This window comes from Kockiozyma suomiensis (genome assembly GCF_038497685.1).
Source record: "Kockiozyma suomiensis strain NRRL Y-17356 unplaced genomic scaffold V2V93scaffold_1, whole genome shotgun sequence".
Classification (NCBI taxonomy): Eukaryota; Fungi; Ascomycota; class Lipomycetes; order Lipomycetales; family Lipomycetaceae; genus Kockiozyma; species Kockiozyma suomiensis.
In genome coordinates this window covers 1,279,411-1,295,885 of record NW_027117664.1, presented here as the reverse complement: position 1 = coordinate 1,295,885, position 16,475 = coordinate 1,279,411, and the positions used below count along the sequence as shown (strand labels likewise).

At 42.6% G+C, this 16,475-nt stretch overlaps 8 protein-coding genes across 8 annotated transcripts; 6 read left to right on the top strand and 2 right to left on the bottom strand.

The window, feature by feature from the left end:
- The first annotated feature begins 81 nt into the window (after positions 1–81).
- V2V93DRAFT_363196 (surfeit locus protein 6-domain-containing protein) lies at positions 82–1,474 on the top strand. The gene has a single exon (XM_066908542.1). The coding sequence runs from the start codon at positions 190–192 to the stop codon at positions 1,321–1,323; it is 1,134 nt and encodes a 377-aa protein (XP_066768812.1). The 5' UTR covers positions 82–189; the 3' UTR covers positions 1,324–1,474.
- V2V93DRAFT_363195 (ubiquinone biosynthesis protein COQ9) lies at positions 1,398–2,421 on the bottom strand. The gene is made up of 3 exons (XM_066908541.1): positions 1,940–2,421; positions 1,722–1,878; positions 1,398–1,660 (listed from the first exon to the last, which is right to left on the bottom strand). Exons 1-3 carry the CDS (start codon positions 2,339–2,341, stop codon positions 1,485–1,487), a joined length of 735 nt encoding a protein of 244 aa, XP_066768811.1. The 5' UTR covers positions 2,342–2,421; the 3' UTR covers positions 1,398–1,484.
- A 99-nt stretch (positions 2,422–2,520) lies between these two features.
- V2V93DRAFT_330986 (DHHC palmitoyltransferase-domain-containing protein) lies at positions 2,521–4,345 on the top strand. Its single transcript, XM_066907653.1, has 4 exons — positions 2,521–2,785; positions 2,838–2,991; positions 3,049–3,367; positions 3,426–4,345. The coding sequence occupies exons 1-4, from the start codon at positions 2,691–2,693 to the stop codon at positions 4,109–4,111; spliced, it is 1,254 nt and encodes a 417-aa protein (XP_066768810.1). The 5' UTR covers positions 2,521–2,690; the 3' UTR covers positions 4,112–4,345.
- A 380-nt stretch (positions 4,346–4,725) lies between these two features.
- Positions 4,726–8,240, top strand: V2V93DRAFT_402900 (uncharacterized protein). The gene is made up of 2 exons (XM_066912612.1): positions 4,726–6,389; positions 6,443–8,240. The coding sequence occupies exons 1-2, from the start codon at positions 4,781–4,783 to the stop codon at positions 8,017–8,019; spliced, it is 3,186 nt and encodes a 1,061-aa protein (XP_066768809.1). The 5' UTR covers positions 4,726–4,780; the 3' UTR covers positions 8,020–8,240.
- Positions 8,113–9,183, bottom strand: V2V93DRAFT_363190 (Mago nashi protein). The gene is made up of 5 exons (XM_066908540.1): positions 8,942–9,183; positions 8,788–8,883; positions 8,667–8,730; positions 8,386–8,599; positions 8,113–8,318 (listed from the first exon to the last, which is right to left on the bottom strand). The coding sequence occupies exons 1-5, from the start codon at positions 9,075–9,077 to the stop codon at positions 8,301–8,303; spliced, it is 528 nt and encodes a 175-aa protein (XP_066768808.1). The 5' UTR covers positions 9,078–9,183; the 3' UTR covers positions 8,113–8,300.
- Positions 9,184–9,271: 88 nt separating this feature from the next.
- V2V93DRAFT_363185 (tRNA synthetases class I-domain-containing protein) lies at positions 9,272–10,972 on the top strand. Its single transcript, XM_066908539.1, has 3 exons — positions 9,272–9,377; positions 9,499–10,488; positions 10,545–10,972. The coding sequence occupies exons 2-3, from the start codon at positions 9,526–9,528 to the stop codon at positions 10,836–10,838; spliced, it is 1,257 nt and encodes a 418-aa protein (XP_066768807.1). The 5' UTR covers positions 9,272–9,377; positions 9,499–9,525; the 3' UTR covers positions 10,839–10,972.
- Positions 10,973–11,091: 119 nt separating this feature from the next.
- V2V93DRAFT_363184 (uncharacterized protein) lies at positions 11,092–14,623 on the top strand. The gene is made up of 3 exons (XM_066908538.1): positions 11,092–11,898; positions 11,950–13,429; positions 13,492–14,623. The coding sequence occupies exons 1-3, from the start codon at positions 11,240–11,242 to the stop codon at positions 14,386–14,388; spliced, it is 3,036 nt and encodes a 1,011-aa protein (XP_066768806.1). The 5' UTR covers positions 11,092–11,239; the 3' UTR covers positions 14,389–14,623.
- Positions 14,624–14,675: 52 nt separating this feature from the next.
- On the top strand, positions 14,676–15,840 carry V2V93DRAFT_363183 (uncharacterized protein). The gene is made up of 2 exons (XM_066908537.1): positions 14,676–14,829; positions 15,137–15,840. Exons 1-2 carry the CDS (start codon positions 14,815–14,817, stop codon positions 15,647–15,649), a joined length of 528 nt encoding a protein of 175 aa, XP_066768805.1. The 5' UTR covers positions 14,676–14,814; the 3' UTR covers positions 15,650–15,840.
- Positions 15,841–16,475: the final 635 nt, after the last annotated feature.

The following is a 16,475-nucleotide window of genomic DNA, read 5'->3' as shown; positions in this document are numbered from 1 at the left end:
ACCCCTCATTTGCTGTGACGGTTGGGACTTCCCAAAAAAATATTAAAACTCTAAAAGAAAATCCTGTTGAAAAGAGTTGGAAAATAGCTTCGGTACGGGTGCGCCGAATCGAGAACTGAAAGCTGGCTGACGAAGTATTTCGCTTGCTAATCCTGAATAAGAGCGCCATTTGTAAGAAACAAAGGTTTCATGGCTTGGAGTGCTAAGCTGCTAGAAGGCAGCGGTGACGACAATCCAGCAATCAAAGCGAATGGCAGTGCCAAATCGAAGGTATCTGTTGCGACAGGAATAAGCAAGAACGCAAGGGCTCCATCTAAAGGCGATGGCGATTCAAAGGATATTGAAGAGAATGTACTGAATAACACTGTTTTAAGTAACGGCGCTAATTCCGAGGACATTGACGAAGACGAAGAGGAGACAGCGTCTAAGGAGATTACGTCTAGCGAACTCAAATCAACATCATCTACAGTCATTGAAGCTTCGAATTCTTCAGATCCAGTTGCTGAAGCTGACGATAGCAGATCAAAGTCTTCACACCCACCCAGGTCTGGTCCAAGTATTGCAGAACTACGTGAACGCTTAGCTCAAAAGATTAAAGGTCTTCGTGCACAGCGTAAAGCACCTGGCAGTGGAATGCCCGGAGCTCCACTTAGCAGAGACGAGATATTGAAAGCACGACAATCTAAAGAAGCTTATCGCAAGGAGAAAGAAGCACAGAAACGTAAACGCGCGAATCTTCAAGAAGATGAATCCTCCGAGGAGATCAAAACAGAAGACGAAAGCATTTCAGTTTACAAAGCAGCAAAGGAGGACGATATTGTCACTTCAGGTGCCATGTTTTCCAAAGTTATACTTGATACGGGTGATGAGATCACAGCTGATGGTGCGATTCAGACGAAAAAACGCAAGAAAGGACCGTCAGATCTTCTTGGACAATTGAAGCACGTTGAGTCTAAAAAGGCTAGAATTGCTGGGATGGATACTGACAAGCGAACTACTATTGAAGAAAAAGAAAAGTGGAAGCGCGCGATCAAGCAAGCGGAAGGAGAGAAAGTTCGCGATGACGAGGTCATGCTGAAAAAGTCCTTAAAGAGGCAGATTAAGCAAAAGAAGAAATCCGCAAAGGAATGGCAAGAGCGGGAGCTAAACGTTCAGAAGGGTATTCTAGCGAGGCAAAAAAAGAGGGAAGAGAACATTGCTGCTCGAAGAGAGCAGAAGGCAAAAGGCGGATCAAAGAAGAAGTCAAAATCCCCTGCGAAAAAGAAGAAAAAAAGGCCAGGATTTGAAGGAGGGTCTAAAAAAAGCGGAGGCGTTAGAAAGTAATTGCTCTTGGCGATTAAAAAAATGCATTAATTATTTATGAGGTATGGGATAATAATAATCTACTTGATTGTACATTAGTTTTTATTTTGTGTATTATCTGAAATTGAAAACTGAGCATGAAGTAGATATTTACAGAGATATTTGACAGAAACATTCATAAATTAACCGCGGGCTAGCTGAGACTTCAAAAGATTCAAAGAAGCCATTCCAGTAAAAGCAACCCAAGTAGACGTACTGCCTAATGTAGTTTTCAGATTAGCTACGTTTGCCAACTGTCGGTCAAGAAATTGCCAAGTGTTATTAAAATCAGGAGAATTATCTTGTGTCATATATAACTCTGTGTTGCATGTTAGCTTCGCTTCTTATAAGGACTGAGTAATAAAACAGATCCACCATACCGGTAGTCGAATATACAGCGGACAACGAAGCGCGACGAGTGTACCAATCAAAATCGGAAGACTTGTCGCCTGACAAATACCAGATTTCATCAGATAATTCAGCAAGCTCCTTTACTGACGAAGAGATGTTTGACGGAAGACCCATAACCGCCAACGCCTAAATAGTTGATCTGTTAAATCTGACAGTTGTCAAGCAGGAGATGAACAATCAAACTTACTTCTGGCCAGCGTTCAATGAATGGCTGATTGGCTTTTAGCCTCTCAATGCAGTATCTTCTAGCTTTATCATGTGGACTATTTTCTTCTAAGTCGATGACTTCTTTTAGGCTAGCAAGCCTGGTTCGCTCATTGTATAAATGGTATTGAATAAGATCAAAAACTCCATTATGGAAAACCGCGTGAGTAGAATCAAGATATCCCTGGTCTCTACATCCCAAAACCAAAGAATCTTTCACAAACCCGTGATCTGGGACATGATTGAGAGCCGAATTAAAAATGCGAATTTGAGTAGCAGTATACGGAGATGGCGGGAGATGCGTAAGTGAGTGGTATAATCTTGGGCTGTTAGTCAGTTGTGTAGCTGCCCTAATAGCTGCTTTTGAAAATCGGCCTGAAGACATCTTGAATATGTGATGCTATCAAAAGGCTGTAAATATAATAGAACGAAACAGCGTTGCTAAAGGAAACAAGTTTACTGGCGCGGTTCTTTTAGAACGAGTAGCAGGGAGCGCATATAATAAGGTTCGTATTCGCTTGGAAGTTTCGGTCGTGGCAAGGTTTATTCGGTTCTCTTGGTGACCTCCAAATCTTCTCAGGCACTTACTTTGATTTATTGCCTTTTTCAATCTGTACTTGGAATCTGCCGTGTTTCGGCTGCTCGCTGGTGGTTCGTATATTGTGCTTGTAAATGTGGTAATCAATCACTGAATTTATCACCTCGATTACGCGGTATATATACTACAGCACGGCATGAAGCTATCAGTCTTGCACTATGTTGTTATCTTCATTGTGGTATTCTCCACTATCGTTTTTATCGTTTTATTTGGCCGATTGCCTGCTTTTAAGTATGCTTGAATTAATTGTTCTCTGTTTGCTATATATGCTGATAATGTGTAGGGGCACGATCGTTGGAAAAGCACACATATTGCTATGGCGAACTATTCCAGCAAAGATAGTAGCTATTGATAAAAAGATAACTGGAGGGAGATTTCATTCAGCGTCTTCAAAATGGGCTAATTATCTCGTTAACGACAAAAACTGGGCTGTTGCGGTGCGTAGACTCTAGAATATGTGTCAAAATATATTGATAACTGATAAGTCTCGATAGATATTTTACGGTGTCATTTTGACTATATCGCTGGCTCTGTTTTTTAAGGATGCCTGGCCGCGTATACATGGGCCTATACATAGACTATTTATCCCCCTAATTGCGCTTCAGCCTTATTTTTATTTCTATTTGGTTGCATTCACCAATCCAGGAGTGGTGACGAGGAAAAATGTTGACAAGTGTCTCGAATTATTTCCCTATGATGATATTATTTTTTATTCTGATGGCAGCGAATGTCGAACGTGTCATTTCAAAAAGCCGGCTCGGAGTAAGCATTGCAGCGTATGCAAAGGGTGCATATTGAAGAACGACCATCACTGTATGTATTACAAATGTAATCGACCCGACTTTGGATATCGCTAATTGATTTCTGCTAGGCGCATGGGTCAACAACTGCATTGGATATTATAATTATCGATTTTTCTTGATGTTCTTACTGAGCAATCTACTCGTATTAACATATGGTTCATACCTCACATTCACAGTTTTGTACAATGAGTATTTGGATCAATATTATCCCGATGGGACAGCTTCGGCTCCCAAATATTACTGGGCGAGTTACAGGAACTGGATCTTGCTGATTCATTCGCGAAGCTGGACTTCAGTTGTGACATCGATTTGTATGATTGCTTCATTAACTAGTCCACTAGTGATTGCGTTTATAGCTCAGCATATTTTATATATACATCAGGGCATGACGACAAATGAGAGCGAGAAATGGAGTGAGGTCCAGTGGGTTGCAAACAATGGAATGCTAGATATTTATGAGAATAGAGAAGAGGACGCTGAAGAGGGATATAATGGTTCAGGAAGCGGGTCGGAAACAGACGCAGGAACAGTGCATCCACGTCTGCAAGCTCTTAAAAATGCTCGCCCCCAAATGGAGAACCGAGGTAGAAAGGTTTGTATCTATGCGTACGATGATGGAACATTTAACCGACTACCGCCGCCAGGCATGATTAAAACCAGAACCGTTTCTGGATTAGAGGAGGTCGTGAATATTTACGATCGAGGTGGGCTGTTCAAAAACGTGAGAGAAATATGGTTTCCAAAGATTGTTTAGACAGTTTCAGAAGTTGTACCCTGTAGTTGGTTGCAACTGATCTTTTGTCAAATTGACTTGTTTGAGTAGAATATTTTGTGTGCTCAAGTTGGTTTTCTGAGTAGCAAGCTGCGAAGCCGCACTAATCGCTAACTTTTTGTGCCCAAAATTTTATTGCTATCAGCTTATCAAGGTCTTGAAATGCCTTTGTTGATTCGTACGTCTGCCATTCTTTGCCTAATTAAATATATGAGCTCTGTCTTACAAATATATTTATTTGAATGTTTTAGAACACAAAAGTATTCTACTGCAGAATCTTTTTTTTTGCTTATAGAAGAGATAGACCGCTTTTTATACTACTTGAAATATTAGAGCGCGTAGACATCAATATACCTTTTATCGCTCTCGCCATCAGTTTGATTATCTTCTAAAAACCGCAAGCCTTGCGTATTATGCAGTCATACTCCTCAATAATACGCCCCTATAGTTTTATTCCTGTTTTTTCCCCGATATTCTGTAGATTTTCAGCACAATGACGTAGTATCAAGTGGCGCAAGGATGTGGCTTAAACGCGGCGTCGGATCTTCACTCAAAATAATGTCTTCACAGGGTCTTTTTTCTCTCTCTAGTCCACTGCCATCCCTCTCTTCGTCGGATATCTTCATAAGCATAACTTCGGCAGAGTTAGAAATGTCATCTACATTGACGTCTTCGGCTTCTATCACTGCTTCGTCGTCTGCTGCAGCATCCTCCACTGGTTTTGATCTCGACTCAAACGCTGGTTCGGCCCAGAGCCAATACGGACAGTCGCTCTCCACCTTCGTATCCTCCCTTACCGCATCCCTGATTATCTTCGGTGCTGAAGTATGGCTTTTTATCATACTGCGAAAGCGTCTGCGGCGCGTCTACGAACCCAAAACATACGCGGTGCCACGTCGCCAACGTGTACCGCCAGTCGGCCGCGGTCTCATTGACTGGCTATTCCCAGCTCTATTCATGCCCGAAAACGAGTTTATCAAAAAGTGTGGTTTAGATGCATATTTTTTTATGCGCTACCTTGCCATGCTCATCTTCATTTTTTTCACGGCTTCCCTCGTCGTTTTGCCGATTCTTTTGCCTATCAACAAGGCAAACACTTCCTCCGGTTCGGCTACTGGACTTGACACGCTTGCTTGGGTCAATATTGGAGTGAACGACACCCACAGATATTGGGCACATTTGGTTTTGGCTATTGTTTTTGTTGTTTTCCTTTGCTCTGTCTTTCATCACGAACTTTCCGCGTATGTTCGCATGCGTCAAGATTACCTAATTTCGCCTACCCACAGACTGCGCGCGTCAGCGACAACTGTCCTTATTCGAGCTGTTCCTGAACAACTTCTTAATGTTCAGCGCATCACCACCGTATTTTCCGTATTTCCAGGTGGTGTACGCAATGTTTGGATTAATCGCAACATGCAGCCATTGCAAGACAAAATTGACTTACGTTCCAAAGCGGCTGATAAACTTGAATCTGCAGAGACAGTGTTGGTTCAGAAATGTTTGAAAGCCTACCGAAAGCGACAAGCGAAAAATAACAATCAGAATTCTGGGATCGATACTATCGATACTCAGCAAGAGCCATCACAGTGCGCCGATACCTCGGCTAGCTCTAGCTCGACTCCTGTGTCACCTATCGACTCTGACGCTGGCGCTGCTCAACCATTGTCTAGAATTAGAGAGCCATTATGGACCTCTTATATCAAGCCTAAGGATCGACCGCGCCATCGAGTGTCGAATATCTCCTGGCTACCTGCTCTTCCTATCCCAGGTCTTTCGCACAAAGTGGACACAATTGACTGGGCGCGTGAGCAGTTGGAAACTCTTAATATGGAAATTGCAGACATGCAGCAAGACGAAACTGTGTATAGTCATATGCATTCGTGCTTTATCCAATTTAACAACCAGATTGCTGCTCATATGGCTTGTCAGTCTCTAGCCTCAGAATCTCCGCAGTTCATGGCTCCGCGAATTGTGGAAATTAGTCCCGACGATATTATCTGGTCCAACATGCGCATCAAGTGGTGGGAAGCCCAAGCTCGCTCAATTGGTATTTTTCTAGCAACTGCGGCTCTTGTCGTTGGATGGGCCTTCCCGGTAGCTTTTGCTGGTGTTATTTCGCAACTGAACTACCTGACTTCTGCCCTGCCATTCTTGGATTTCTTGAATCACTTGAGGGGTTCTATTAAGGCTATCGTTGCTGGTATTCTTCCACCTGCCGTTCTTGCGGGTCTCATGGCTCTTCTGCCAGTCATTTTAAGAGGTAAGCTTACCTATAGTACTCATTAATTGTTTCCTGTCTAATTAGCTTTTTAGTATTTGCGCATGTTCGCGGTAGCTCTACAGGAGTTTCATCGGAGCTAACTGTGCAGTCATCATACTTTGCATTCCTATTTGTTCAAGTTTTTCTGGTTATTACCATCTCCAGCTCCGTAACCACCGTTATTCAAGAACTTGCTTCAAATCCGACTTCGGTCCCTGCGCTTCTTGCTCAAAATCTTCCAAAATCGTCAAATTTTTTCTTCTCGTATCTGATTTTGCAGGGATTGACTGTTAGTGCCGGAGCTCTATTGCGCGTCGGCCCGCTGATAATGTTAAAAATTGTCGGACCTCTGGTCGACTCTACCGCCCGCCAGAAGTTCAATCGTATTACACATCTTACTCCAGTGCAGTGGGGTACTTTTTACCCTATCTATACCAATTTGGGTGCTATTGGTGTGGTATATACCATTATATCGCCTCTTATCATGCCTATGTGTCTCATTGCGTTTTCTCTTTTCTATATTGCGTACCGGTATCAGTTTATTTTCTGCACTTATAATCCTGTTGATTCTTCTGGTTTATATTTTCCGAGAGCTATAAATCACCTTTTCGTTGGTGTTTACGTCATGGAATTGTGTTTGATTGGTCTTTTCTTCCTTGTTCGTGATGAGAATAATTCTGCAAGTTGCACACCACAAGCGATTGTCATGATTGTTGTATTTTTCATCACACTTGGATATCAGTTTATTCTAAACAGATCATTCGGCCCATTGCTCACATACCTTCCCGTTTCTCTGGAAGGTCGGGCGCGTTTGGCTTTTAGAGCCTGGCTCCAGAAGCATAACCAAGATGACAATAGCCCTCAGACAGCGTCGAAAGTTACTGAGCCGTTGCTCGATTCGACACAAAATTTATATCAGACCATCGATGAACTGTCTCCTACATCATCTCGTAGGCCTGATCTTAAAAAGAAGAGCCCTGTCGATAGTGATGGGTACTCGGAGCTGGAACTTCTAACACAGGGCTCAGAAGATGATGAAGAATATCTCCGGATTGCCGGTGTTGACGCAAAGGCTTTTGTCGCATCAAAGAAAGATGGCACATACGACCCCGATATGGGAGCACCTGTAATTGAGTCGCCTATTGCGCAAATGTTTCGAGCTTTCAGGAAACCTATAACGACTTTGGGACAAGTCACTCCGGTTGGGCAGATTGTTGGCCACGTTGGTGCTCAGATTGGTAATACTGCCGATCGTTTAAAGGTTAATGCTGTCACCAAATATATTTATAGTGGAAATGGGGAAAGTGTTGTGGAAGCTGAAATCATGCGAAATTCAGCGGATGCGATGTTGCTTGAAGGAGTAGCTGAGGATCTGGAAGATATCTCGCCTGAAGAGCGTGAATATCTTGTTAATCGAGCATTCAAGCACTCTTCTCTCCGGGCCAAAACGCCTGTTGTTTGGATTCCGCATGATGATCTGGGAATTGCAGATGACGAAATCAAGACTACGCGCGAGAAATATTCGAATGTACTAATATCATCAGACGGTGCCGCCTTAGACTCGAAAGGCAAAGTTGTCTTTTCTTCGAGACCACCCGATTATGATATTAAGTCTAAGATCGCACTGTAATTGCTTGTTATCTTTATATGTTTTATGATACTGGGAGTTTGGGCCTTTTTTTTTATAGATGATTTGCTATATTAGAATCTTTCTCAGATTCCACGGAAATGATTGTTATTGAGTTGAATGTTGCATTTTTGCCAGAGAATAGAGGAGCATATGAATATGATAAAATTCAGATCAAACATAGTTTATACCAACTTTTCTATATTAGAAAGATAATATACAAGCAAATTATCGTACAAGCCGTGAGAATCGCTAATCACTCCGGTCCTATTGTTTCAATCAGTTTATTGAATCGGTTTGATCTATAACGTCAGTTTAGCATTTCTTCATACTTGTATATATATAATAACAGAAAAAGAAAAAAGATACCTTGAATTGTAGAGCAATCAACGAAAATATAAGAGCCTTCAAATCCTGGACAAGGTAATAAAATACTCTTAGTCCTTCTGGATCATCACTCTTCTGAACGTCATTAAGAGAGCCTATTTTTGAAGTTACGAATGAAATGTGCTCGTTGCCGAGACGAATTTCAAGTTCTTGTTTGCCATCTGCGTTTTTCTCGGGCCATTTAGAGTCGTCTTCCCTGTTTATTGAAATGTACTGTTTAGTTGATGTACTTTGAACGAGCGATATGTATAACGTTTACCTACTTCAGAATTTCGGCATCGACGATCATTTTTTTTAGCTGCTGAACCAAAAGAGCACTTATAGACACTAGAAAAATTTAGTAGAGCTAAAAATCATAGATCTCATAATATTTCTGTCACTTACTTTCTTTCCGAATCAAAGAATCGTTTCTGTAGTTCGAGTTATTTGCGTATCGCACTAGTGCACTTCTTCCATCACCCTGTACTCTAACATCAAACTCTGAATATTATTAGCAGCGTCACTCCATAAAGTACTAACAATTGGCTTTTTTACGTACCTAAAAATTCATGTCCGAATTTTCCTGCGTGACCCGAGTAGTATCTAACGTAGAACGGTTCAGCTCGATCAGCAGTCTTGGGATCATATTCTGCTCCTTCAACCTGCATAGCAGAAGCAGTTACCGCAGATGCCATATTTTATCGTTTTCTTGTAAGAATATGATTCCACAAATCAGCCTTTTTGAGTGTGAGGTATATTGAAGAGATATGAATCTGACAAGTCTGGCAAAGAGCTCTTCGCTGATTTCAATAAGCGCTACAATGAGTGCGACTCCTGAGTAATTAAAACCCCAACCACAAACTAAGTCATTTTCAGCATCTGCATTCAAAAATTGGATACTCTTGAAAGCAACTACTATAATTTTGGTTAGAATTAAACCGAAGTTACTTCTTCTTTTCTTGTATTTGAAAGAACTAATCTGTATTTTCAAAAACGTTAGTATTTTTTTTCATGATTTGGCGGGTGATCATTCAACATTTATTATTGAAATTGCTCATCTCTGAACATGCACTAATTGCACTCCCGTTTTACGCTTTATACTAACAAATTGCATAGACAATATAGTACATATTGAACCTTGCAATGGCTGAGTCTGATCAAAAAATTGGATTGATTACGCAAGGTCTGCAGGAAGTCCTCAACCTTCCTATCATTAAAAATGTTCTCGAAGTAGAGAAGCGCCCTCTCAAAATCTACTGGGGTACTGCTCCTACTGGTCGTCCTCACTGCGGATACTGGGTTCCTATGACAAAACTAGCTCACTTCCTTCAGGCTGGTTGTCATGTCAAGGTTCTGCTGGCAGATCTGCACGCATTTTTGGATAACATGAAAGCTCCCTTGGAGCTGGTCAACTACAGAGCAAAGTACTATGAACGTATCGTCAAAGCTATGCTCAAGTCAATTGGAGTTCCCATTGACAAGCTTGAGTTTGTTGTGGGATCATCCTACCAACTCTCGGAAAAATACACTATGGACATTTTCAAGTTATCGTCTATTGTTTCACAAAACGACGCTAAGCGCGCTGGTGCTGATGTTGTGAAGCAGGTTGAATCACCGCTCTTGTCAGGTCTGATTTACCCTCTTATGCAGGCTCTTGACGAAGAGCACCTCGATGTTGACGCTCAATTTGGCGGTGTCGATCAGCGTAAGATTTTTGTCCTTGCCGAGGAATTCCTGCCGCCTATTGGTTACAAGAAGCGCGCGCATCTGATGAATCCTATGGTCCCTGGTCTGACTCAGGGAGGAAAGATGAGCTCGTCTGATCCCAATTCTAAGATTGACTTGCTAGATGATGCCAAAACGGTCAAGAAGAAGATTGCTTCCGCGTTTTGCGCTCCCGGTGTCGTTGAGGGAAACGGATTGCTGTCATTTGCCGAATATGTCTTATTTCCCGCATCGCGGATAGCGACAACTGTTGGAGAGGATGGTGTTAAAGTCTTGACTGAGAAGCCTGCCAAGTTTGAGATTAAACGACCAGAGCAGTACGGCGGCAATGTTGTATACGGATCGATCGATGAGCTGAAGGAGGCTTACGCAGCTGAAAAGGTTTGCTTACAGTAGACAGAACTTACATATGTGATAATTGCTAACATTTTGAGTAGCTCTCTCCCCAAGATTTAAAACAAGGCATTTCTGATGCACTTAACGTGCTATTGGAACCCATCCGACTTGAATTCAGCAATGACCCCGAATTTCAGGCAATCGAGAAACAAGCTTATCCACCACCAGTGGTAATCAAGAAGGAGAAGAAGAAAGAGAAGGTTTTAGGATCGAAGTACCTTGAAGCTATGGAGGCGAAGAAGAAAAGGGAGGCTGAAAAGGCTGCTGCTGCTGCCGATGGCGCTGCAGTCGATAATGTCGCGAAGGCATTTACAGATGCGTCAATCAAGGAGTAAATTTGAAATTAATAAGCATAAATAGGAAAAATGAAATAACTATGCGTACGATAAGGCAGAGTGTTGTTTCTTAAATTTTGCTGGTGCATACTTAGTAGCTTTCGGTTGTTTTGTATAGTGAAATAATGCATCCGTATTTAAACTAATTTTATTAAGCGACATTCACCATGCTCATATAAGTCGAATTTAATAAAGAGACAGCAAAGATTTTTGAGGATGTTCAGTAGGAGGTGCTGCTTTATGAAGTTAATGTGCCTGCAGACACCGAGACTGGGACGCGAAGCAACTTTAAACTCCCAAGTCTTAAGACAGATATATGTGTGAAACGCTGTCAACAGCACTTTAGTATCAACTCAAAGCACAAATGATTTCCGAGGGCTGTTACAGATCAATTCTCCGCTATGACTGACTACGGATCTCAAGATACTGAGGGTGCTGATACAGTACACCTCTCGCTTCCGCTCGCATATGAGCAGGTACTCATCGATGAACTCATCGGCGAAGATGCGCTTGTGATCTTAGCGCGCGGCCTTGCACTTCCGCAAATTGTCACTAATTTAATTCACGCATTTAATGCTGCTGGAAACAATCTTGTTGTGGTGATTGGCGCTAGAGATCATGATCTGGAATGGTTGGGTACTGGACTTGCGGAACTAGATACGCTTAATGAGCTGAATCAGCCTGATCAACGCGACGCAGCGAAACAAAAATTGCGAACAGGACTCACGATTGTCAAAACTGATGCTCAATCTACTACTAATAGTCGCGAGCTGATGTACAGCAACGGAGGAGTGTTTGCTATAACCTCAAGAATATTGATTGTTGATATTTTATCAGATAATATACCAGTCGACAGAATATCGGGTTTGGTGGTGCTAAATGCGGAGAAGGTCTCTCCAACATCAATGGAGGCGTTCATTATTCGTGCTTACCGGGAGAAAAATAAAAAAGGCTTTATCAACGCATTTTCAGATGTTCCGGAAGCATTCACACGCGGCTTTTCACCACTTACAAAGATCATGAAGACTTTGTTCGTGAAGAAGGCCTCCATCTGGCCAAGGTGTGTCGGCCGCAATGAGATACTATGAGCTATTATTAACATTTTTTGTAGGTTTCATATGCAGGTCGCAGAGAGTCTAGAGACTGGAGCGTCGACACATAGACGCCGTAAAGACGTGGTCGAAATCGAAGTCGCTCTGACTCCAAAGATGCGTGAAATTCAAACCTCAATTTTGGAATGTATAGAGCTGTGTATGCGCGAACTTCGCAAATTTACACACAATGTTCTTGATCTTGAGGATGAGGAATGGGCGGTTGAAAATGCAATATCAGATTCATTTTTTAATCGTATAAGCGCGCAATTGAGTCCCATTAGACATCGACTAAGTTTTCGTACTAAAGTTGTGTTAAATGATTTACGAACATTAAGAGAACTACTTGATATGCTGATTACGAATGACTGTGTCACCTTTTGGAAGCATTTGGATTCTGTGGTGTCGAGCAGCGCTACCGAAATGGGACAAACGAAGACGAATAGTACGTACTGGCTATACTCTGACGCCGCCAACGTGGTAGTTGATCGAGCCAAGCAAAGAGTATACAAATTAAATCGAAGACCTAAAGATGCGACAGCCGAAATTGCGGACACGGAATCTAATAAAGAGAGCTGGATACCGAAAGGTATTTCGCTGGTTCTTGAAGAGCAGCCTAAATGGGATCAATTGGCTCTAATTTTAGATGAAATCACATCCGAATTATTTGCAAATCCTCAGGCTGGACTGGGCGGTAACGGCGCGATTCTCATTATGTGCTCTGAATATCGCACAACAAATCAAATCGCGCGATACCTTTCTTCACGGGGAAAATGGTCGCAAGATATAGATTCGGTTGACACGGAGGGCGATTCGGATGCAGCAAGGGAAATGCTAAAGCGAGAATTTAAAAGATACCTTGATTGGAAACGGGGTATAACAGACTTGCAACGGTACCAGCAGCAAGAGAGACAGCAGGAACAGCAACAGGCGCAGAATGCTCGTAGACAAGCCGCTGACGCCTCTCGGCCAAATCACGGCAATAACAACATCAACGACTTTAGAGGGAGACCCCCTACAAACAAGAGACGACGCACTCGGGGCGGATCGGCGATTGCAAATTCTGTCTTGAGAAATACGCCATTGGCAGCTGTTGCAGTCGATCCCCAAACCGACGACGTAAGAATTCTGACTGACGGACAAGCATCTCAGGATATTAGTGAGAGCGACAATGAATCCGAGGACGATATTATTGAAATTGGAGTTGGAGCTGCCCAAGATTATTATGAATTACTGGATATCAGTGATGCGATTGCAGTTCACAAATACGACGGCGATCTTGACGACGCTTTACTTGAGGAACTTCAGCCTCGGTATATTATAATGTATGAACCCGACCCGGCTTTTATACGACGAATAGAAGTGTACCGTGCAGCCAATCGCGACCGGAATTTAAAAGTTTACTTTATGTATTATGGTGATTCCGTTGAGGAGCAGAGGTACTTAAGTGCCGTCAGACGAGAGAAAGATGCATTTTCGAAAATCATTCGTGAACGCGGGGTAAGGCTGCTCTAATTATTTTTTCTGAAATTTCCCGATGTTTACTTAAAGCTTTATCATAGAATATGGCAATGGTACTATCCACTGAAGTCGACACACTCGCAACTCCAGAGGAGACTTTTCTAAACCGCATCAACACTAGAATAGCTGGCGGTGGAAGACTGGAACTCAGCGAGGCCCAACCTCGTGTAGTCGTCGATATGCGAGAATTTCGATCGTCACTTCCGTCATTGCTACATGCGCGTCAAATGAAATTGATCCCTGCGATGCTCTCGGTTGGAGATTATATTATTGCAAACGATATCTGCGTCGAGCGTAAATCTTTACCGGATTTAGCTAGTTCATTCAAAGATGGGCGATTGTTTGCGCAAACGGAGTCTATGAGTGCACATTATAAGAATGTAGTGTTACTCATTGAGTTTGATCAAGGCAAAAGTTTCTCCTTGGAGGAGTATGAGACCGGCGCGGTCGGTAAGGCGTTAGGAGGAGCGGCGGCCAGTGGTGGTAATGTAAGAGGTGGGATAAATGCCTCGACTGAGAAACTTGAAACCATATCAGATTTTGAAAATACTACAGAAATACATGCACAGATCGTGATGCTTGTGATGGCATTTCCAAATCTGCGAATAGTGTGGTCGTCAAGCCCTTTTCAAACGGCTGAGATTTTTGCAGAATTGAAACGAGGACATGAAGAGCCAGATTTGAAGGCGGCAGTTGAAGCGGGTACTGATAGAGGAGAGGTTCAGATTGTTAACCAGTTGGCTGTTAATATGCTACGTTCAGTACCGGGTGTTACAACTCGCAATTATCAGGCACTGATGCTGGACATTGCGAATATCAGAGAGTTGTGCAATTTAAGCGTACTGCAGATTGCGAAAACGGTAGGTGATGGGCCTGCGCAAACTATTTGGAATTTTTTGCATGCCGATAAACGGAGGCGAGATTCTATTGTATCATAATAGTTTTGATTTTGATTTGTGTGATTAGTGCGTGTGGTGCTTTCGGATAGATTTTTTATCGAATCCAGACAGCACCGCACTGAGGTTGGAACCTAAGCGGAGTATAAAGAGGAGTATACGCCCACAGTTGCTTTGTTATGGTATAGGCTTTTACCTCAATGCAGAATACCAGAGGATTGAGCTATTTTTATTCACCGCTACAATAAAACAGATATGGAAATAAAAATTATTTTACAAGTAATTTGGGCTGAGCTAGATCTATCACGTGATTAGATACATGACACTATTGGACACAGAGGCAGCGCTCGGGATTGGCCAGAATCGACCAGTGCAAAACTCGGGACTGCCGCCTTTTCTCGTCTGCTTTCTACATTCTTTAAATCACCACAACCTCTCCCCTCCCTTCTTCCATATCCCATATACATAATGTCTGCTGTTGGTGTAAGTAACAATTATTGATTTTTGATATTTTTGAAGGAATTGATTGCTGGAGTGTGTCCATGTGCCGTATGATTTCAACGAAGTGCGGAATTTGACGGATCATTGGATTGATGAGAATGGAGGAGAACGAATCGAATAAAAGCAGTTGATTTGTTTAAAAAGATGAGCGGAGTTTCTGTGGTAATTTCCGTTAAAATGAATGAGGGATCCGGTAAACCTGTTTCGATGAGACAGCACTTTGAAGGCACATCAGGGTGCAACATAAGCAACAAGAAGCAAATTCTAAGACTGATTTATATATATATAGCGTTCTGCCGCCCTCAAGCTTGACTGGGCTAAGGTTTCCTCCTCGCTGGGCCTCAAGGGAGCCACCGTCTCCTCGCTGCAGTCCTTCCGCAAGCGTAATGAAGACGCGCGCCGTAAGGTCGTCGAGCTTGCTGCTCAGCCTACCACTGTTGACTTTGCTTACTACCGCTCGGTTCTTAAGAATACTGCCGTTGTTGACGAGATTGAGACTGCTTTCAAGAAGTTCAAGCCCACGACCTACGATGTCAGCGCACAGTTGAAGACCATTGAGGCCTTTGAGGCAAAGGCTCTCGAGAACGCCAAGGCCACTGAGTCTAAGGTCGAGGCCGAGTTATCGGATCTCATCAAGACTCTTGATAACATTGAGTCTGCTCGGCCATTCAATGAGCTCACTGTCGACGATGTTCTCGCTGCTAAGCCTGAGCTTGAGACCAAGGTCCAGGAGATGGTTAAGAAGGGAAGATGGGATGTTCCCGGATACTCGGAGAAGTTCGGCAGTCTTGCGGTCATGTAAGCGGGTTGCTGAACGGTACAAGAAGGGTAATAGAGGAAATAGAAGGAAAAAACTTGATTGCTGCTCTCGGTTGAGTCTCCGCGAAATATGTTCTGATTCAAACCTGTCTAATTTTGACTTACATGCGAGGCTATTTTGTGTTCCAAGCTCTATTTTTGTATTAATCTAAAACTACATCATATATCTCACTATTCTAGAATTGTAGATTTTGATTCTTTAGTCAACTTAAACACTTAGGATGGATGCTTTGATATTAAAAGTATCGAGAACATATTTCTTCAGATATCAACATGGATTACAACTCTTAACAACTTTGCTATGCCTGATTCATCCGCTGACAACCAGCATTTGAAAGAGGTTATGAGCTCCCAGCAGTGATCTCAGACTCTGGCTTGAAGTTGCCAGCTCTCCATGCTATGAACTACTCTGAATGAGCCTTTGCCTTGAAGAGGGCTTTCATGCCAAATGGTTTGTAGAAAGGGGTGGGTCAGGAACTGGATAACTTAGAACTGGAGTCATTGGAGAAGCATCCAGAATTTGAGACTATCAACAGACAGGCTATCATTGTGTTGATGACAACTGTTCTTGTTAATAATTACCGCTATTTGAGGTGTGGTATCATCTAAGATTCTCTGATTGCTTAGCATGACTGACGCCTAGTATCGTTGGTGATATATAGCATGCTTGTGCATATTTCAGTCCTCTTGCCGCCCCAGATAAACGCATTTGACGTTACTATTGCGTGTTCCCTGTTTGTCTTCCTTGAGGAAGTATGTTCAACAAGTACAATCAGGAACTGGGGCAGTAGCAGCCATCCACGAAATAG